Source organism: Betta splendens, chromosome 19, assembly GCF_900634795.4.
Source record: "Betta splendens chromosome 19, fBetSpl5.4, whole genome shotgun sequence".
Classification (NCBI taxonomy): domain Eukaryota; kingdom Metazoa; phylum Chordata; class Actinopteri; order Anabantiformes; family Osphronemidae; genus Betta; species Betta splendens.
This window is the reverse complement of record NC_040898.2, coordinates 12,467,407-12,489,722: the sequence shown is the minus strand read 5'-3', so window position 1 is coordinate 12,489,722 and position 22,316 is coordinate 12,467,407. Positions and strand designations below refer to the sequence as shown.

The following is a 22,316-nucleotide window of genomic DNA, read 5'->3' as shown; positions in this document are numbered from 1 at the left end:
CACACACACACACACACACACACACACACACACACACACACACACACACACACACACACACACACACACACACACACACACACACACACACACACACACACACACACACACACACACACACACACACACACACACACACACACACACACACACACACACACACCTGGCAGTGGTTAAGGTGGGTAAATGCAGGTGCATTACAAGAGAGGCAGTGTCAGTGCCATGTAAGCGGAGCCTAACCCAAACACATGACATAAAAACATATATGAATGCTGGCTGTGAGTGCAGAGGTCTGCCCACATATGCAGATGTGGCATAATAAAGCTAGTGCTTCTTACACAATTTTACTGAAGAAGTTCCTTAAGTGGTGAAGTTAGGCTAGACAGGGAAATAAGACGGTAAACAGAGAGTATTAGTGTCAAATGGTGAGGATTAGGCAGGACGCGTTTAACAAAGAGCCACATTCTCCCCAACAGAAACACGAAGCAGCCACCGAGTCCCTGAGGTGTCAATCAAAATGTCATTAAGATGAAAATTAGGCCATCAGCTTAATGACCGGAGCTCGTAGAGGGAGAAATGAAAGCGAACGTGAAGCTGTGTTTACTCCCGCAGACAGTTACAATTGGGCTGGAACTTAACCACAAACAGAAAAGTGTTCTGCAAGTCAGCGTTTGATTGGAAAAGGACAAGAACTCCAGGACTAAAAGTTTTATGAATTAGTTGACTGAAACAGCTGCACACAAAAGAGAGTGTGTGAGCTGTAAACCAGAAGGCCAGAGTATTGAACCCAATAGGCACAAAGAGACAAAGTGATGTACCAATAACTGCCACAACTCCACCAATCAGTCAAGGCTTTACAGTGTATGAAGCCAGTCAATACTGGCCTGTGGCAGTGAGGTCACACGTGTCTTCTGAAATGAGGTCATCTCCATTATTTGAAGATAATCAAGCTTTGCAGTGTGTGGTCTCAGAGCAGGAATCAATCTGTGGCGCACCAGGAAGGACGAATATATCACTAATGTGTTAAAGGTAGGTTGTGCAGACGGGGGGATGACCTTGGGCTGAGGCTGGAGGTGTGGTGAGCAGGCAGCCAGCTCTGGGGCGTGCGTGCATGTTTGCGTTCAATGCCTAGTGGTGACGAAGCTGCCAAGAGGACGTGCTCAAGCTGTGGCCTGCTTCCTTCACGTCCATGAACTGGAAAAAGAACCCAGCTAAAGCCAAGCCAGTTCACTGGAGAGCAGTCAAATACAGGTTTAATAGCGCCGTACAAGGCCAGCAGGCAGTAACATTTCAGACATAATGCTCATATACTGTGGAAGCTGCTAGAAAACCTGGTATCAGCTGCTAGTGCTTTGCTCTGTACATTAATATTTATTACCACACCAGGGTAGAGCTACGCCCAGTCCGGGCTTCGTTTTCTACAACTTCAAAGCATTTCATTACTATTAATTGCCCAATAACATTCAATCTTGTGTCAGCCAATGGTGAAATGAACCAGAAAGGCCTTAATGAACCACTTGGCAGTGGCCTTTTGTTCCTGGTGAAACTATGTGGTACGCTGAAACCTTGGGGGTAGTGATGGAGAGCTGTTTGTTTTACGCCCCACTTCCACAGGGTTCAATGATCAAGCTGCCACAAAAACCCAATGACCACCCCCCCAATCAGTTTATTTAACCTGGGAATTAACAACAACTACGATCCACCTCTACTGGGGACGATCCAGCAGTGCTGGATTACAGTCAAATAAATAAAGATAAGCAGCTGCAGTGGTAATTCCTCATCCTGATGATGGAAGCCTCCTTTTACGTTTGTTTATAGGAGAAACACCTCAAGCACCACCGTCATTCATCATCTCTAGACCAGGTCATGTCACAGTTTCAGTGATTTGTTTTTTGTTAAACAAGAATAGTTTAAAACAGAAGTAGAAAAAATATATAGGCCGAACTAGTAAAAGAAGTTTATTTATAACAACCAGTGCTAGGTTACTGAAGTTGTGCATGATTCAACAAAGCAACCACAACAACACGCTATGTACATCATTGAGTGTTACACGTACACTTCTGTGAATGCTTCACAGTAGACGTTTATTAAAGAGCGCACACAGCTCCCTGAATGTGTAACATTAGCAGCGAGAGTGAACACATTCATCCCCTCTAACAGTCAGTTAGCAGCTGCTTACAGGCACGTTCATGTCATGTTGCGGTATCTTATCTATTCCAATCATGCACTGACGAATGCACAGTGCAGAGTGTGTGTTTGAAGGCCTCTGCAGACCTCGATATAATCGCTGGTTTTACACTACAGCATGTGGATCATCCGGTGGTTGGGTGTGTCCCATATGTCACAGGAGATTGAGCTGCGGCAGTTAGAGGAGCTACAGTATTAATGTTGTTTTAGTGTACCTTCCCTTTAGAGCTATGCGACGCTACCACAGCAAACCCGTGAGACCCCGGGCCAGAGTGTGTGGAGGTCCCAGTGTCCACACCTCTCAGAGCCCCCTCTGACTGAGGAGCATGTCCACAGCCTGGGCCAGGTTGTCCACAGTGCCGTCCGCGCTCACAGTGGGGTGCCTCTCATCGCTGGGCCTGAGGGAGGAGGACACACTTAGGAAAACGCAGCACAGGAAGAGACAAACTGTCGCCGCACAAGGCTCGGCAAACAAGAAGGACTAGTAATACGATGCTATCAGACGCTGCGTGTATTCACTGGAAAAGACCATGACATGACAGTGAGAAAGCAGAACCACAAACTCAGTGCTTATCGTCCGAGGATCAAAAGTAAACGTTGCTCTGTTCCCATCCCACATACAGTACACGTGTGTGTGTGTGTGTGGAACTGTTTGTCAAAAACTCTGCATGGTTTTTGTCTCACATTAATGTTCCAGACTTAAAATACTGAGATCTGCTATTTCCAAAAACAAATCAAAAGATAACAAAGCGATGACGTCACGTTGAGCCTCAGCTCTGCTCTAATTATAACCACACTAAGTTAATGCTGCAATGCCAAGCACAGCTAACAAACAAGACATCATTCTGATCATTCTAGAGATCGGCACTCACATCAGGAACCACTGACCAACGACTCCGGTTACAACCCGTTTTCCTAACGGTGAATAATCTGTAAGAGACACAAAGAAGCTTTGCCTATTTCCCCCTTGCTGCAATGACAGATGCAGCTACGGTTGCCTAATCAGCTGATATGGGAACTGTTATCCAATCAGCATGACACCAGACCCAGGCCGACACAGAGGCCTTTTTGTCCCTATGTCATCAAACGATGGAAATGCCCCCTTCAATTATCTACAGGACTTTATGAGGTGGTGCCTATAGAGCCTCCTTCCCGGGATGCGCGGGCCAGGCTCTGAGTGCTGCCTCTGTTTAACAGTCACGGGGCTGCAGCTCCAGATGGGAGAGCTTTGTGTGGCCCTGCGTGTGCACGGCACATCACCATTAATCCTGCCCGCCGAGATCTTGCGGGGGATCGTGGCAAATATTTGTAAGACACCCGTGCGGCGACAGAAAGAAGAGGCCAGTGGGGCGGCGGTGTGTGAAGAGGGGTGTTGGATGCTGAAGCCACGGCGAATACGGCGAAGCGGTGCCATGTGTTTACGCATGTCTTTCAGCTGCCAGCGACTGGGTTATGTGAGCTGCTCTGCTAATGGTCGGGGTGTTATGTCTCCTGTGCTGGATTTCTTCCACAGCCTCTTCTGCCCCAGGACTGATTGAGTTCACACACACACACACAGCAAACAGAAGCAGGTTACTCACAAGCCTCTTATGTTTCAAACAGTGCCAGGCGAGAGCATCGAACACAGCAGCTCTCTGTCCTCTGACCACGACGTTTTCAGACATGCATGCATGCATGCATGTGTGTGTATTCATTTTGCCGTTTTCCCTCCATTGCCATGAATAATGTAGCAATAACCAGGTCAATGTGACCATGTAAAATTCAACAATGCAGGTAGTGTTACTGATGAGGTCATCTGCGGCTCGTGGCGTGTCCTTCAGGTCAGCGTAATATCAATACGCATGAAGTGAAAGGTTGCGTCCCTGGGCCTGATGGACGCTGCGCAGCATTCATGCAGCGATGAGGTCAGCCATGACGCCAGGGGTGCCAAGCAGCCAAGAATGTAGTTTGACACAGCTGCCACAATGTCGAAAGACATTACAGTAAGTAAGTACATCACAGAAAGTTAGAAAGTGACCACAGGCTTTGGAAAGTCAGATGCTTTTGGACAACAAACCGGTATCGTCACTATTGTTTCACATTTTTCACACTAGATTAACTGAGTAATTGAAAATTATATTACAGATTAACACTTAACCTGTAAAACTTTAAAAGGAAGAGCATGTGATTAAAGTGGTGGAGTGACAGGTGCAGGTTCACACACACTGTGGAAAACTGCTTCTAGCTTGAAGCTCGGCTCCGCTGATTAGAGCGAGAAGCATCACACCACCATAACCAATGCACAGTCTGAATGAGCTCACGTTACCAGTCCAGTAAGAATCAGATCCGAGTCCGACACCCAGACATTAAGTCTCTTCTTTCCATTGTTTCATTGTTGGAGGCTCAGCGCTGTCTTGCTTCACCTTTTGTAGCTCTTGTTTTGAATATGGTTTTGTTTTCCAGTCTAGAATCTCATTTTACTATCAATTAACAAAAATACATCAGTTGACTTTTTCTTTTAAAAACAGAATAATGCAGTTCTGGCATGACAGCAGAGTAAGCATGTACTATAATAACTACTAGGCAATGAGATTACAGCAGCATATGCCTCGTGGAGCACGACAGAATCTATAGAACATGATACTCTATAAAAATGTATCTGTGTTTTAGAAAGACAGCACTGCCTGCATGAAATGAAAGTGGATATGAATGACTCACACTCCTGAGTGCACTTCAGTGTGAAAGGCATCTGTGCGTCACATGAAGTATGATACCGAAAAAAAAAAAAAATAAGTTGATTAAATTTAGAGCAGAGTGCAGCTTCTTTGTTTTTCCTCAGATACGGTCAGTTCACCAAGAAGGTGGCTTGAAGTCAGATTCTATCAAGGGATGCTTAACATACTGGCACAGAATGCAAAACAGTCGCATGCACATCAGTCTTAACCTCTAATGCCTTTGCTTTGACATCTGCCTGACATTGTGCAGATCAAGCAGATATGGCTCACAAAAGGCATGGACGGGGAAGCAGGTAGAGCACCTTCTAGGAAGACTGGTTCCCTACACAAAGCAAACTATTATTATATAGAGAAGAAAGCACTTTGAAAGTCACAGCTGCACACACAAGTAAAAAAACAAGCCTAACAAGTGGAAGGTAACCACCGAAAAGTGATGAATGCAAGTGGGCGTTTTAGTACAATTACAGTTTTTATGATGTAATTTTCACTGTACGTTGAGTCTCGGATGAAATAAAGACTATAACAGCCCACGTACTTTGCAATGTGGTGTAACAGCAGAGCATGACAATTATAAGAACTACGGTACTACAACAGTAAAAGAATGAGTCCGCCAGCGTGAGACGGAAAAACACTAAACCCGTTCATTGTGTAGGAGCGTGTTTTTCATACTAGGCTAGTGGAGGCACCAGCCAAAACACTGCCTTTTCCTCCTTTATGCACATTCAATCCCAACGGGTGACATCAGATCCTAACAAAAGACAAGGAATTTTCCCTGCAGGATGGGAAAGGTGTGTAACTGCATGTGTTTTCGGCTGCTCCGTGACATTGTGGGAGTCTTGGCCTTGAGGCGGACGATGTGATCACTGGCTCTGTTATAAATAAGAAGTCACGGGAGAGATTAATGGCGTATCAGGATCCTCCAAATGTGTGGGAGAGAATGGGGAAGGTGTTCCTGCCCGGCTCCAGCTCTCTCATCCACCTGATATTTACTGAAACCTGGCTGCAGCATGTGAAGGAGTCGACTGCACGAAGTCACAGCGACTATCATGTTCCTAGAAGCACAGGTCGCAGTGAAGGAGTCGCAATATGAGATTTTAGTTGTTAGAAGGTCTCAAAGCTAACCTTGGTGTGAACTGGCACTATATAAATACAACTGAATCCAAGCCACCAATCACACCCTCATAATAATACAGCTGCAGCCTCTTATAAAACTAAAATCTAACTGAACTTGGGAAACCACCGCGTTGCACACGCGCTACAGCAAACAGAAACAACAGATGCTAAACTGCTCGTAGTGCGGAGAAACCGTTATCGCTTCACTGTACAAAGGCTGCAGAACGTTGAGTCACGATCAGCAAACAGCTGCGCTACGGCTTTGACACTACACAGACAACGGTTCTTTCCAATACGGCAGGTCACAAAGGGGGTTCCCTGGTGCACCGTTAAAAGGCTCCTGATGTTTTCCACCATCTCCTGTGAGTTTCCTGTAAGAGGAATGTCATGTTTATGACGGTGGACACAGTTTATATTGTTTAATTATTATCTACCGTTTCCTGTATTGGTCTTCATGAGTTAGTTATGATACCATGAAACTGAAAATGCTGCTTGGTGTTTAACCTTTGTAAAGCTTTGATGCATTAAACTGAGTGTGTACACAGAACTACAGTATAAGTCAACTTTCCTGCAGAGATGGAAACAAGCTCCTGAACTGACAAAACCACCCACTGTTTGTCACAACCACAGACACATCTGAGAGTAATCACACAGAGCATGAACCATAGACCTTTACTTTCAGTCTAATTAATAGAAAAAAAACAACTAACTGACTAACGGTGATGAGCATCTGGGTAATGTAACAGTGTCACATCACATTATCTGTAATGCTCTTCACAAAACACTGGCGTGAGTATATGGCTATCTCACAATATGTCACATTCTAAGCCCCGATTAAACTCCTGTAGGTAAGAACTCTAGGACTTTGCATTGAGATAAAACCTCTGCTTTAATCTTCTTATCAGAGAGCTAAACGGTTTCTTCTGATAGGAGCTCCTACTGTTTATTTGACTAAATACTTAAAAAAGTAAGCTGCCTTTTAAAGGTGGCCCTGTGCTCAATATGCAGAGCCTCATGTGACCCAGATCTAACCACACTCTTGTTATTGGCCATGCGATGCTTCGTCACGGCTTGTCCCTATCCGAGGGTTTATGTTAGCACTAGGGACCGCTGAGTCACCTGCTTCTGACACATAAACGCAAACACTTACACACAAAAACGGCTCATGCAGAAATCGGGCATGGGCTCAAGTCCTTCCAGGCAAACAGCATGCCTGTTGCTAATTGCAAGAAGGATTGGATGCCCACTAAAACAGCGAAAGCCCTGTGTTCATGCATTTAGGAGGCAGTGCTATGTTTCCGCCTGCCATCTGTGAGTTCCAGCTCTCTGATTCTCTCCCTTCCTCTGTCTCATGGGTGGAAAACTACAGTCGAGGGACTGGGTGGCGCAGGCCTGGCCGGCGTCTTTGTCCCACCATGGGAGTCTAGTCTCACTGTGAGAAAAGCTCAGGTTAATTATTAATATCCCATTGACTTATATCGCACGGCAGGCTTTAGAAGAGCCTGCAGGCAGGGGAAGCTGTCACCCCGGGGTGGTGAGGGATGGCAGGCCAGGCTCCAGCACCCAGTGGACTCTCATCAGTTAACCCTTTACAGCCTGTGAAGCATACGGCTAGCAAGCTTATATCCAGAGGAAATGGTTAAAAGACTCCTTGTTAAAAATCTCACTTTATCTTAGCATTGTTGTATTTTAAGTAACATCAGATCACAATGACCTAAAATATTTGAATTTGAAAAGGGCACCATTGCCAGTATAATGAGGACAAAAGACTAGGCAGTGCTGGGTTGCGGACAAAACATTGGCTGGATGAGGAAATCATTCCCAAAATTGATTGTGTTTACATTCCCCACCAAGCGGCCGATTTAAATCCACGGGAAGGGAATGAAAACATAGATTAGATTAAGTTAATTAGCTGTACTGTTTGTGGCTGTGATGTCATTCCTCAGGTAGTTCAGTCTCAGTATTTTGGGGCTTTTAGTTCAGTTGTTTGTTTCTCTCTTCAGTGTCGTCTTTGGCAGGAGAAATGAATGGCTTATCTAACTTAGCCCAATGGTGAATTCCTTTGTTGGGATGGCGGCGTGCTTTACGATTTCCAACGTCTTCCTGCATTTAGAAGTTGACCCCATTAGGTTTGGATGCACCGTGAATTCCTCCTGTTGCTACCAACATGATTTACTGCATCAATAAAGATGCACAATCCTGTTCCAGAAGTAGTCATGCAAGTCCACACAGTTATACTACCTCCACTATGCTTATCAGATGAACTAGTATGACTTGGATCAAATGTACTGTCACTTTGGAAGCTGTCAATCTTGGCCTCAGTCCTTCAGAGTTCGCTCCAGGCGTTTGTGACGATCTGTGTGTACTCTACAGCTGACGAGGGGTTCATGAGGTCTTGGATTGGTGGATTGTGTAACATGCTGTGTAGAAGGTTGTTGCTGATATCACTGACTTTGGGCTCAGCTATTTTTCAGCTTTTGTTTGGCTCCGCTCACGCATTCTATGCACTCAAGGAATTCCACATAACCAATCCTACAAGACACACCTGTGAAACAAAAAGGATGTTCAAGAGATCCATTACATTTGCTAAAATTTCTTAATCAAGGGCCGGTCACAGCAAAAGGTTTACTTTTTTAGTAAAGGAACTGTAAGTATTGTGCCTCTGTTGCTTTAGGCTCAGCAACAAATCAAACTGTGTTCACTCTATCTGGAAAAGAAAAAAACAACATCCCAGGAGGCCGTGATGCAGTTGATCATAACTTGTGTCGTGATCCAGGGGGGACTGGAAACAAAAGACTGTTCCTGGCAGATTTTGCCTCAGGTCAGAGGCTATATTGTGCACACGGTGAAATTAACTGGCTGGGTGTAAAGTGTCCTTGTGTTGGTGCAGAGGCAAACAGACCTCTGTGACACTCTAAGTAATAGTGTTTTTAAGTTTCTAGTCTCAGCCGAGAGATGAGATAACATCCTTCCCACATAGAGCAAACTCGTGCTAACCGTGGGTAAGAGGAGAGAGCGTGGGACTGGTGTAGTAGTCACTGTAAAATAACATCTGTCCTGTTTACAGATTCAAACACTTTGTAAAGGTCATGACAGAAGACCAGAGAAACTGCAACTCATGCACATCAAGCTGTGGCACATCTTGTTTCACATACGCTGTTCTACATATACAGTCTAGGTGATACACGCAAACCAGACTAAAAACGTGTACGTTTGAAAAAATCTCCCCTAGTGTGAAGGGCACAATCCTTAGACTATCTACATTAACATCATCATTTAGAAGAAACAACAGCAATGGAGGACTGAAAAACAAGCTAGCCCGAAATACTGCATGTACGTCAGAGCCATCCCAGGGGCACGGATCACCTATTAGGGGACGTTAAACTGCAACTATAGCCACGCACAGAGGTTCAGTGTCATAGGTCTAAGAAGGACAAAGCTCATTGATGAACCTAACACTGCCGTGACAGACAGATCAGACTGATGTCTGTCTGGTTCACAAACACAGAGATCTGATAGGTTGGTTATCGCAACATGAAAGAGCATCACCTTTCTATAGACACACACACACGCGCGCACACACACGCACAGAGTTTCCATTGAGCCTTCAGTAATTTGACTTGTACAGAATGTTTACTCAGGCTGGAGAGCAGTTCATTCCTTTTTGCATAAGCCCATAAGTACACAGAGCAATAAATTACATGTTGAATGTAGTCTCACTGAAAACAAAATACAGAAAGTTGAATACATACGATGAAGAGCGCCTCATAAAAGTCCAGACAACTGTGAACATTATAAAGGTTGTGCATTGAAAGATTTAGACATATTGTAAATCATACAATGGAATAAAAATCGACAGAGCAAATTGTTTGATATCTTGTACTGTAGAAGACAGTATAAGACATGACAACGAAGGTCAATTATTTAAAAGAAGAACATAAAATATGAAAATATTTTCTTTCTGGACCTGACCTACTAGATCAATGGGGACAATTTTCTATCTTAATAGTGTTTACAACAAAGTCCTGAGCTGGTAAAATCTTTCAACACTCCCAGAAAGCAAATACGCCATCCAAACAGCTGCCAGACGTATTTAATTGCAGTTAAATGTAGCAGGAATTCCATCCTTCTCCATCACACTTTTATTCTAGATCAGTCCTGGACCTGCTGCTTCTGATGCCTCCGATTACAGCAGCAGCAGTTACAGTACAGTGATCTCTTGCTGGATTTGCATACCGGTCATGTGGCGAGAACTCTGTGTTCCATACGGTGCACAATACTGTATGTGTGGACATGGGTGCGATTTTGCATAAGCATAACAGCCTCATTGATAAAGCGTGGATAACCCCCATGGTTTACGGGGAATGTTACACAGAATTGTGTTACGGTGGTGCCACTATGGCAAAGCATCATGCAAATATGAGCTAAAACAATAACAGGCTGAAATGTGGACGCTAACGTGCAACATTAATGTCCTAGAGGTGTTTAGGAATGAGTGGAAGCTCACGGCCATGTTCTCTCACAAACATGGCGATACTACGCTTGTGTTCCTAAATCGAGCATGAGCTGGTACAGCAGTGTAAGTGCCCAGAAAAGATAATGAAGGAAAACAAATCTGCAGCATAATCACATGGCTACTGACCCCTCTGCAAATCTCGCTTCCTGTTACGTCCCTCAGTGACGGCCGCAGACAGAAAGGGCACGAACCAAGGAAACCAGTTCATACTTTGTATCATCAGGGACTCTCAATCCCTCTCTCCAGAGGTCTGATTTGGCTCAGCCTGTTTGGAAAACAGTTTCCCAACACTCACGTAAGCAGCGCAGCGGCAGCTACTGGGGGAGGCTCTCAATGTACTGTAAACCATTTCAAAAATGGCTGCTGCTGTGGAAATGTTGCTGCGCAATCTGTGCCAGAATCCAACGGGAACCAATGCAAAGTTTCCTCCAAGTCACTGACACCTATTAGTAATGGTTTGGTATCTAACACATCACTGCTCAGTTTCCTCCTCAGAATCACTTATTTCTAACTCGCACCTTTCGATATTGGAATCAAAGCCTGAAGCACAATGAATGATTATCACAAAAGCACAGTGATACAGTAATCATCAGCTCCATAATTCACTTTTCCACCAATGATATGTTACGTTGCCAGATTGTTCTTGATTACAGTCAGTTCCTGATTGCACTCCGTTATACTCCCAGTCCAACTTCCAACCATTGTTTGATAGCAGACCCGTCTTTGCAAACCTGTTTCAGATTAAAGAGCAAAGGGCTCTGTGCACTAACCTTTGCTCATGATTTAAGAACATTATTCTAACACAATTAACCCGTACAAGCTAGAGCGATTACTTGTAGGTGCAGTGGGAGTAAAACCCACGATTGTGATCATTTACACAGTAAAATATAATACATCATTGCGATCATTGTACATACTGTATTGACCACACATTATGCACATTATCTGACTAGGTGTATTACGCGTCTTCTTTTTCTAGCTCAAGCCTTCAAAGCATGTGAAAAGACTTGGATTTGAAAGTCAGTCAGTCAGTCAGCAGGAAACCAGATAACAGAAAACACTCCAAATGAGACATTTCTGCACACGACAGATTTGTAAACTGCAAAGTTTGAGTAAGATCAGGACAGAGTTAGTCCTTCCTGAGGAAAAGAATGTCAACTATAAAGAGTGTTAAAATAAGCTGCTATGATTCGATTTGTTTCTTTGCCTTCCTATCTTGTCTTTAGGCTCAAGGTGTCTGAAGCAGTGCTTTCTCCAAGCCTGGTGGGAACCGGAGGCCTGTACAGCATCTGGAAGACTTGGAACCGGCTTTGTTTTCACAGATCTGACTGACGGTTTATAACTGCTCCCAGTGAGCCTGAGTTCACTGGGCCTGTTTGTCTAAACAGTGTTAAATCTCATGTCCGTCCGTCACTCGTGGTCCCACAGAAACACTGTTAATGACACAGTTTCTGTTTTAGTTCAAAGGGAATGTAAAATGTTTAATTGCACCCAAGCAAAGGGTCTGGAATATTATGAGGTGTTCATGTGCAACAGTTAAATGAGAGGTAACTTTAAACCCATAAATTTAAATGTATGCACACACTTTATTTCCTGTTATTGGCTATGATTTATACACAGCTCTCCACGAATAAAAGTCCTCTGTTACAACTCTCATGAGTACAAAGCGTCACTTATTCAGAGCACATAAAACAGCAATGCATTAAAACGATAACAGCCTTTTCAAAAAGCTCTGTGCTTGGTTCACATTTATAATTATGCAGCTGTAACAATTTTGTTTTACAACATGGCGAATGTATGAGAATCCTCAAAATAGCACCTCTGGGATTGATAAACAAGTCTTTAACCCTAACAAAATCCCATGTCCTGAAAACAGCACTTAACCTCTTTTAGTGCATAAATCTGGACCTAAACTAAAACATGCAACACAATAATATGTTTCTTTTCTGTAGACACAGCCCACAACACATGTGCAGTCTGAATTACAGCAATGAGCTGAGTACATGACTGCTGAGCAAACATGCACACTAGAGCAACTCTGCACAGACAGAACACAGGTTTTACACTAAGTGACGGTGCTCTTAGTACTGGATTAAAGTTGACTGATGCTCAAGCAGATTACTCAGCGTTCTCTGGTCACATGACCAAGACCTGCATGCCAGTGCACAGCAGCGAAGCAGGTCATGCACCACGCTGCAGACTAATCTGTGGCTTATAGTCAGTGTCCTCTACAGCAGGGATCAATGGCACCAACATGCATTTATTTAGACCTGTTCTGTTATAAGAAAACATTGAAAATGTACTTTATGCACAAGTAGAAACATCCTTCTTCTAGGTAAGCTGATGCTGCTGTAACTCTACTACCCTTTTTACTATCCCCGGTAAAGTGAGAACTGTGGCCATTACATCTGCTCACAGTCCCCCAACTCTCTCGCTCTCTTAGGACAGGTGAGTATTGAAACCACACAGGAGGATAATTATGAGGTTTGCATCACAAGTTACTTAGACAGGTTTGTGGTTCGTGGCAAAACTGCAGTTTATTGCATATGGCAGCAACAGAACTTTCAAATGTTCTATCTGTTTAAGTGTTTACAATTATTTTATTCTAGGTGCTGAACCAAGTGACTCTTAGTCTTGCTACTTGTATCGATGCCCGACTGCTGCTATAATCATTAGGTGTTTGTTTAAATTAAATGTGAAAAAAGGTTTTGAAAATCCAACACCACAGATTTCAGGCTTTACATCCATAAATATTTCTTAAGCACACACATAAAACCCAGGGCTTAGCTACAGAAGGACACAAGTTACAGTTTGACTTTGAAGATACATTATAATGTAAAGCATATATGCGCTTTAATGTGTAGTTTCTTAAGTGTCTCCTCTTTCCCCCAGTCAGTTTTCTTTTTTCTTCAAGCCATAAGTACCGCATATATCTTCTAAAATAATCAACCATATGTTTCTGTAATTACATCGTAAGACAGGCTCCCCAGTAATCTCCAGATCTGGGACCATAAATCATTCAGGGGCTACAACGTTGTGGGCAACGAGCCTTCAAACATGTGGAGAGAATAAAGCTATTTTTGGTGGATTCTCAATCAAATAAACAAATCTGGAGGACTGAAGAATGAAGTGGTTGGCTCACAGAAAGCCTGCTAGGGAGACTTTTTATTTCCCAATGCTGGTGGAGGGGCGCCATCTTGTGGCCACTTAATTTTCCCAGACTTTAAAGTAGGGTAGGTGCAATAAAACCTCCTTTCTTGTAATTTAAATGACCACTGACCTGTATTTGCCAGTTCTGACTTGCACGCCTTTCATTCCACAGTGTTGGGCACCACCCACATCGTTCACCAAGTCATCCCCAATCATCAGTGCCTGCAAATGAATTCATTCATACAATTTAATTTTTGGAAACTATGCATACACTATATGAAGGCAAAATTTTAAAGATCTAAATTTATCTTTAGGTACTAGGATCAATGTATTGATCATTTCCACTGGTAGCACCTGCAGACCACCTTTATCAGCCTGCACCACCGGTACGTGAAGTTAGTGCTGATATACTATCTGGGTTAACTGCACATACTGTACATGTCTGTGTTTGTCTCATCTTAGTTTCTACCTAAACACAATCAGAAGTTGGCAGATCAATATTAGTGCACCCTGTTTTCTCAGGTTTCTTTTTAAAACTTCTCATCTATGAGCTCCACTGAAGACAGAAAGTGTTCCTTAAAGAATGCAGATTCATTCAGCTCTGTTTGATTTCCAGCAGGTTGTTCCTTAGTAGGGATTAGACTTCTGATCTGAGAACTACTACTTTTCATACTGTTGTGTAGTGTGGAAACCTGTTATACCTTGAAAATTAGGTAAGTAACTAAATAAATGAATTAGGAGTTTCTATTTTTGGGAACTGAAGACATTAAACCACAATCTCTGCATTAAGACCTGGGTGACCTGTAACTTAATCCCGCGACGAGGACAGCAGATGTCCAGTGTCTGCAGATATGGGCATGTGTCAGTGAAAGAAAGAAAATCCAGGAAATGGAGGGAGGCTAAGATTGAGCCGACCGAAGCTATGTCCAAAAATAGATACGCTTAGAGACACTAAGGGGATGGTGCAGATTTCTTAGACTTGGTAGTGCACAGACATGATCAGAATACAGTACCAAAAAAAGAACCTGCACAGACACCTGCTGCAAGAAAAAAACAACAACAACCATGCATGGAGTTGTGTTTTCAGGGAATTTGTATAATGTATTAAATGCTGTGACACATGTGAAATACACACACATGTGGCTTGTATTGGAATAGTTCAAAATTTGGAAGTAAACATTGACAGCAATGAGAAAACTATCTAAGGCAGAAGTTGAGGCATTTACACTCAGATATACTAAACATCTGGATCTGAAAATTCTGCTTACTGAAAATGTGGTGTTACATACCTCATGTGGCTGAAGCCCCATGTCTGTGAGAACACTCTGGAAGAACATTGGGGATGGTTTTCCAATGACTTCAGCCTTTAAATCACAGGCATACTAGAGGAAAGGAAATGCTGATATTAACTAACCAGAAGTATTTTAATTACAGTATTTCCTATTATATATATTCACTCACATTGTGCATCATACCTCCAGTGCCTTCATGTAAACGCCAACATCCAGCTTCAGGCCATCTGTCTCCTTATAGTACCTCCTATGCAAACAGAACATCAAACATTTAGTGAAATTCTTAACCTCTATTTATACATCATGTTGTGATGCAGAATATTTTGCTCAGCATCTGTTTACCCTTGGCCCAGAGAGAAGAGCACTGGGTTTTCTAAGCCAATGAGAACCCTAAAAGCCTCATTGAGGTTCTGGTAGGTAAACTTCTCAGCTGCGTCTCCTATTACCACACAGTTTGGGTTGGTCTTGTCAACGCTGTCAAACTCAGAGAGAAGTCCTGCATGAAAACAAATACACATATTTGAGTTTGATGGATTTTTGCCATACTGTCAACAAACCAACAGGTAACAAGATCACTATTCTATAAACAACTAATATATCCTAATTTCAGCTTTCACATAAAAATATTCTTCTTAAAATACTTTGGTATGTTCATGAACTATGCACATATGCAGTTGACAATCATAACATTTTTCAATGTTTATGAACTGAGTGTGTAACAAGCTAAAACATGAAAACATTACCGTCATACACCAGCAGGTGAGGCCGTAAGCCTCTGTCTTTGAGCACAGTCACGGCTGTAGGAGCGGGAGAGAAAACTTCAGACACAGAGATGTCAAATCCCAGTCTGCCCAGTTTGGCCACAAACGTTTCTCTGCTGGCCTGGGTCTCATTGGTGCAGAACCGCAGCTGCAGGTCAGACGCCTTGAGCCTATAAAAAAGGTCAGGGGGCGAATGTGAGCAGTGGCACAAGGTTTATGTCAAAAGGCTGCAACACACTGATGAACTATGACGTGGCTGCTTCAAACACATACGGACACACACGAAGCGAGTTCACTCGGCTCTACGGACTTTGACAGTTAGCTAAACTCAACATGCAACTAGCTAAATCTCTGCCGGTGCCTCGAGCGACTCGATAATTCTTCACCTACTTCTTCACAGCTTCAACGGAGCCACGTATGGCAACTCCGTCGCCCTCTCCGCTGTCATATAATACGCCACACATGTCCAATATGACGCCTTTCAAACTCTTCGCAGATCCAGGCCAGTCCCTGTCTGCCATGTCAAAAGTGTATTCTCAGAGCCTTTCAGGGCGCGCATGCGCGCCCTGAAAGGCACATGTGGGCACACGCGCACAGCAGCGTCACATATTTACAGGGACAAAATACAAATTGATTACGTATATTACATTTATGTACTTACCATTTACATATCGTGCTTAATGCTGGACCTGCACGTGTAATAAAAAGTGTTTATATAGTGCTTTTACTTTTTTGAGGGGTTAAGATGCACCACAGTCCGCCACAGTTTCTGCATTTCGTGCTAATTTAATCTCTGACAGTTTACGACATACTTGTAATAAGCGCGAAAACAATCCCAGTCAAAAGGGGCGGACCTCACCTGGACAGGTGACCAATTAACCACAGCAACATAAAACCTGACAAACTGGGTAATTAATTTAATTCAGCCCTGCGAGCTCGCCTTTTAGGAAATGAAACGCAATATAATCCTGAGAGTTGATGCGAAACAGTCAAAACATATAACTGGGACTGACACCTGGTGGACATTTCTCTTACTAATTTAAGTGTTTATTTAAATATCTAATAAGGGATTGTGGGGATAGTGTCCGTCGCAACTATTGGAGAAGTTACAGCATGGGGGCGTGGCCTCTGACGTAGCCCGTCACACAATAAAGCTCTTCAGCACACACACACACACACCCTACGGGCACAGAGTCGTGTTCTGCCATTATCCCGGCACGCATCCTACGGAACGGGCATCACTCGAGGTTCTGAACTTGACTTCACTCGGTTCTGGTACAGTTTCATATCGCATCTCTTGTGTTTTTTCATGAATGTCTCATTTTGTGTGGGCTAGAAACCGCAGCGGTAGGGGATGAGCTAGCATGCTGTTAGCAGGTGATACTAGCTTGAGGAAGCGATTAATTCAGTGTGCGGACAGCGTTGCTCTTTAAACAGCTTTACACTCTTTGGCCAAGAAGAGCCACGCTTTCATTTATTTATTTATGTTGCGTGTCCATGTGCCACGAAAAGCAGTCAGCGATCCGGTTACACCTCACGATAGTAAGTCTGAAGCGAGAAAGCGGTTCAGGTTATTTTCCATGATTTATTATGTAACAGACCAAGCTTTAGGTGAGTCGCTTGGTTCGTACTATCATCTGATCGCAACTCCTCATTTTAGTCCATAATTAGCTGGAGGGTGTGCGCCTGAGGCGGATCCCCGGCGACCTATCATCTGTTAGTGGCACTGATCCAGGCCTGTAACCGTTGTGTTGCCAGGTGGTCTCTATTTGCCTTTGGTGTTCAATTCACAGCACAGGGTTATTGATTATCCACAGCCACAGGCGATATCTACATCTACGTGGTGTAGAAACACCATCCTTTTGCACTTAATTTGCAAACTACTAAGTTTAAGTAAAGTAAGTTTTAACTATTGAGTTAATATAAAAGTCTGGCTTAAGCCTGTCTAAGCTGCTGCCATAATATATAAGAATTTTAAAAAACAATGAACAACACAATAACTAAACTAAAACCAGCAAAGTTATATTAACAGTCTACCTCAAGCATGAGCAGATTTAAAAAAAAGCCTGGAAGCTTGTACTGTAGCTGCTGCCATGCTGCAATGGGACAAACTGTTAATCCACACCTGTTAAAAGCCTGATCCTGTTGTGCTGAGTGTGAAAGAGGCACATGGTTCAGTAGCTAACAGGTATGTGCACTGTGGACTCGCACAAAGCACTATAGAAGTGTACTCCTGCTGTTTGTTTAGAGGATTAAACGGTTTATTGAAGAGCTGGTTGTGGATATTATTTGCCATTTAAATGACAAAGTGGTGAGTTAAATCTATTGAACTGTGAAGGCATTCTCCATTACACAGTAGATTTAGTGGACTATAAATTAACTTTTTTTTTAAATAGCTCAGTATTTTAAGTGTATTTATTATTATTTTTTTTTTTAATGTACAGATCTAGCAGCGCAAGAACATGAAGGGAATGCTTCTCCAACTCAGCCGAAGCCTGAGCCGCGCCGGCCCTGTCCTCACCCGTCGTGTCCACTCCAGTACCTGCCGCGCTTCCACCGTCTCCTCCAAAACGAAGGTCGATCGTCCGCTCAACTCCGACGAAATCTATGCTCGTGAGGACAAGTACGGAGCACACAACTACCATCCACTGCCTGTGGCTTTAGAGAGAGGGGAGGGTGAGTTAAGAATATGCTATGCTCTTATCAAAGTTAAAAAATGCATTGAGTTGACTGTACTGGACATTTTTGTCCAAGTTGTGAATCACAAATACTTCCTAACATTTTTTTCTTCTTTGCAGGTATTTATGTGTGGGACGTGGAGGGCAGTCGGTATTATGACTTTCTGAGTGCTTATAGTGCCGTTAACCAGGGACACTGCCACCCAAAGATCATAGCTGCACTGAATGCCCAGGCATCCAAACTCACCCTGACCTCTAGAGCGTTCTACAACAATGTACTGGGTGCTTATGAGGAGTACATCACCAACATGTTTGAATATGACAAAGTTTTACCCATGAATACAGGTAATTACCCGTGCAATCCAGTGATGTAATGTTCAGATTTGAGGTTTTTGACACTTACTTCGTGTAACTAGGTGTTGAAGGTTGTGAAACCGCCTGCAAGCTTGCCCGCAAGTGGGCCTACAGTGTGAAGGGGGTTCCCAGAAACAAGGCCAAAATTATTTTTGCGAGTAAGTCACTAGTCTATTGCATGGCTTTATTTTGTTCTTTGTGTTTCAAGATATCACCAGTTTACAATCTAATTTGCTCCTGATCAGATGGAAACTTCTGGGGCCGCACCATGGCAGCCATCTCCAGCTCCACTGACCCCAGTAGCTACGAAGGTTTCGGTCCCTACATGCCAGGATTTGAGCTCGTCCCTTACAATGACATTCCTTCACTGGAGGTATAGTTTTTAATTGAATCTGCAATACACATAGTATATAAGTACAAGATTTGGAGAAGGGATGCAACATGATTTCATCATAGTTGCATTCTGTGGTAATGTGCTGGTAGGATTTCATGAGTTCAAAGTTCACTGTAATGGTTTGTTGTTGAAAATTGATTTTACTGATGCTCTATATATCTTAGTTGGAAAGATTTCACAATTCTATTCGTATTGTGCAAGTTGGGTCTTCTCATCCTGAGTGTTTGCGTAAACCTACATTAATCTATTGACTGAAGCCCCATGTGTTTGACAGGGTTATCTTTGACCATACTGTAACAGGTCTGACGGTGTGTTTTTCCTGCAGAAAGCCCTTCAAGACCCAAATGTTGCAGCCTTTATGGTGGAGCCCATCCAGGGGGAGGCTGGGGTGGTGGTGCCTGACCAAGGCTACCTCACCAGAGTCAGGGAACTGTGCACCAAATACAATGTAAGCTAAGAAAAATGTGTTTAGTAACTGGGCTTTGTCAACAGTGGGGTTTAATGTCTGTTCAGCAGCTTTAAATAAGTTTCTTAAATATTTGTGCTTTGTCCAGGTGTTGTGGATTGCTGATGAGGTGCAGACAGGCTTGGCCAGAACCGGCAAGATGTTGGCTGTTGACCATGAGGAAGTCCGTCCAGATGTGGTGGTGCTGGGCAAAGCGCTTTCTGGAGGAGTTTACCCTGTAAGGCTCCCAACACCTTATCACTTCATAGATTTGTTCAGCAACAGTCCAAGATTGGGACTTCAGACGTATAGAGTGCTATGGTTTTGTAACTTCTCCTTTTTGTGTCCTCAGGTATCTGCAGTGCTGTGCGATGATGAAATAATGCTGACCATCAAGCCTGGAGAACACGGGTCCACATATGGTGGAAACCCAGTGGCTTGTCAGGTGGCAGTTGCTGCACTGCAGGTTAGAGTTACAATTCACTTGTTTTCACTGACTTTTAGTGCGTATATTCTACCGTCTCAGTTTTAATCTAATGGAATTTATAAAAACTTTTCTGGATTTGCAGGTGATTGAGAAAGAGAAACTGGCAGAGAATGCTGAGAGAATGGGAGAAATTCTGCGGGCCGGGCTGACTAAACTGCCCAAAGACATTGTGACCACAGTCAGAGGAAAAGGCCTACTTAACGCTATTGTCATCCGAGAGACCAAAGGTACCACAATGGCTCTATTTAATTAGCATTATGTGGTAACTTCTCTGGCTTGAATATGTGATTGTGGAGGCAGCATATGAACTCGTCTTTGTTTCCCCAGACTTTGACGCGTGGAAGGTTTGCTTGCGTCTGCGTGACAACGGTCTGCTGGCCAAGCCCACCCACGGCGACATCATCCGTCTAGCCCCTCCTCTCATCATCAAGGAGCATGAGCTGGAGGAATGTGTGGATATCATCCAGAGAACCATTATGTCTTTCTAAACAATAAAAAGTCAACTGCTGCTAATGCTCAGACATTCTTTAAGAATATAAATAGTCACATCTGCATATTTAACTGTTGAAGGAGATTACTGTAGAAATACAGCAGGTACTGTCTGTACAGAGTGGGCTTCTATGAGGATACATTAACACTCGTGCAGGATCCATTAGATCACAATATAGGCCGAAGGAAAGCACTTGGGTTTTATCTATAAATGTTCTTGAATCTAGATGTTGAATAACTTTGAAATGTGTTCCATCTTCAAGGTTTTTAAGGATTTTCAAAAAGGAAACTTGTTAAAAATTAGTTCTAAAAGGAAAAAATTCTCAATTCAGTTGGCTTTCAACTGATTTTAAAAATGCATTTCCTGGAAGCTAATAATTGACTTTAGGAAAACGTTATGTTTAAGGTTTATATATAAAATTTTGTATAGTTCTAAACTGTTCTGTTTACAGAAGGATAATGTTGAGACTTGTGCTGCTAGCTGTTGCTGGTTGGAAGTATTTACAGTATCTGTATGCTGAACTTGTTAAACAATGTAAATGTCTTGAAGGCAATATCACCATCACTGTTGTGTAACCTGTTGGTTCTGAAATAAACTAATGAAGTCTTGCTTTGCTCCTTGTCTGAATGAAACAATGGTAGTGATTCGGTTAACACTGCTTCACAAACCTATATACTATAACAAATGTTTTATTGAATACCTGAAAAATTAAAGCATAAAGAGAATAATTTAATTTTTATAGCAATATTGCTTCAGCTCATTAAATATCCCTAGAGTTAACACCAGATGGTGCTGTGACCTTGCTAAACATCCATCTATTTGCATGGATGCCTGAGAAGCTGAGAACAGACTCACGTTGAGACAGACAACAAACTTATAAACAGGCATTAAAATGAGAAGAAATAAACACTGCTCCACAGACCACATCCACTTTTACTTGATCTACACGGTACAAACAGCAGCTGCATTAGAATTAACCCCATGCTACAGGTCTTGAACATGGTATCAATTCAGGATTAGTCATCGCTGATTTATGGATGTTTATATGGAAAATAAATGGGCACATGGGTGATAAACACCTGCTTTATCTGCCACCTAACGATCAGACTTTAATTTTATAATTTGTAGTGGACGGGTCATTATTTCACATGAAGCAGAGCAAAGAGACGACTGAGACCCAGAGTTTGCTTGTTAAATATGAGAGGAATCTGTATCTGGCAGAAGCAATGGGGCCATCACCAGGTGACACTGAGCAATGTGCTCGTGGTCCGTGTGGGCTTTGATCCTACACTCTGGAGAGACCCGCACCCCCAGCTGTGATAGGGAGGCGCGGCGCTTTCCTCAAATGAGCTCTAGTTTTGGCAGGGTGGTGACAGGCAACAGGCTCTGAGGATGTGGGAACACGAGGCCCCGGCTCCAGCGCGGCTCCGACAGCCTGGGCCAAACCAGAGGACGCTGCTGTAAAGCTGCTTGATTCTGCCAGCAGTCATCCTGATCCGAGAGCGTGTGGCGCGAGGCTGCCTTCAAAGACGGCCGAGTGTTCCACCACAATTCCTCGGGCCAAGCGGGTCAAGAGGGGCTCGTCCAGACCGGATGACTGGCTCTCAGCGTTTTATTCTCCTCCTTTTTTCGCCTCGGTCCCTCTGACTTCCTTTTGATTTGCTCTCTCCCTTTGTCCCCTCTACTTCTGCCCTTTAGTCTCTTCCCCACTCCCTCTCAACCAGCTCATTTGTAT

The 22,316-nt window shown here is 43.3% G+C and overlaps 2 protein-coding genes across 3 annotated transcripts; one reads left to right on the top strand and one right to left on the bottom strand.

Moving 5' to 3' along the window:
• Positions 1 to 1,945: 1,945 nt before the first annotated feature.
• lhpp (phospholysine phosphohistidine inorganic pyrophosphate phosphatase) lies at positions 1,946 to 16,296 on the bottom strand. Its single transcript, XM_029134610.3, has 7 exons — positions 16,124 to 16,296; positions 15,716 to 15,903; positions 15,315 to 15,468; positions 15,156 to 15,219; positions 14,970 to 15,062; positions 13,811 to 13,902; positions 1,946 to 2,585 (listed from the first exon to the last, which is right to left on the bottom strand). Exons 1-7 carry the CDS (start codon positions 16,252 to 16,254, stop codon positions 2,489 to 2,491), a joined length of 819 nt encoding a protein of 272 aa, XP_028990443.1. The 5' UTR covers positions 16,255 to 16,296; the 3' UTR covers positions 1,946 to 2,488.
• A 544-nt stretch (positions 16,297 to 16,840) lies between these two features.
• Positions 16,841 to 20,599, top strand: oat (ornithine aminotransferase). 2 transcript variants are annotated; one of them, XM_029134609.3, is made up of 10 exons: positions 16,841 to 16,980; positions 18,178 to 18,409; positions 18,532 to 18,756; positions 18,828 to 18,923; positions 19,011 to 19,138; positions 19,485 to 19,607; positions 19,714 to 19,842; positions 19,957 to 20,070; positions 20,174 to 20,318; positions 20,419 to 20,599. In XM_029134609.3, the coding sequence occupies exons 2-10, from the start codon at positions 18,196 to 18,198 to the stop codon at positions 20,577 to 20,579; spliced, it is 1,335 nt and encodes a 444-aa protein (XP_028990442.1). In that variant the 5' UTR covers positions 16,841 to 16,980; positions 18,178 to 18,195; the 3' UTR covers positions 20,580 to 20,599. The 2 variants fall into 2 exon arrangements, with proteins under 2 accessions (XP_028990442.1, XP_028990440.1); XM_029134607.3 differs by having other exon boundaries at positions 16,847 to 17,008.
• Positions 20,600 to 22,316: the final 1,717 nt, after the last annotated feature.

What these genes read in the sequence shown, in the direction of transcription:
- lhpp (XM_029134610.3), bottom strand. Translation starts at nt 16,254, where the DNA reads ATGGCAGACAGGGACTGGCCTGGATCTGCGAAGAGTTTGAAAGGCGTC. An exon ending in TTTACATGAAGGCACTGGAG is followed by an intron (nt 15,063 to 15,155) that starts GTATGATGCACA and finishes CCTTTCCTCTAG; the next exon opens with TATGCCTGTGATTTAAAGGC. An exon ending in GTCAGAACTGGCAAATACAG is followed by an intron (nt 2,586 to 13,810) that starts GTCAGTGGTCAT and finishes CTCCTCCCTCAG; the next exon opens with GCCCAGCGATGAGAGGCACC.
- oat (XM_029134609.3), top strand. Translation starts at nt 18,196, where the DNA reads ATGAAGGGAATGCTTCTCCAACTCAGCCGAAGCCTGAGCCGCGCCGGC. An exon ending in TTTCTGGAGGAGTTTACCCT is followed by an intron (nt 19,843 to 19,956) that starts GTAAGGCTCCCA and finishes TTGTGTCCTCAG; the next exon opens with GTATCTGCAGTGCTGTGCGA. An exon ending in TGTCATCCGAGAGACCAAAG is followed by an intron (nt 20,319 to 20,418) that starts GTACCACAATGG and finishes TTGTTTCCCCAG; the next exon opens with ACTTTGACGCGTGGAAGGTT.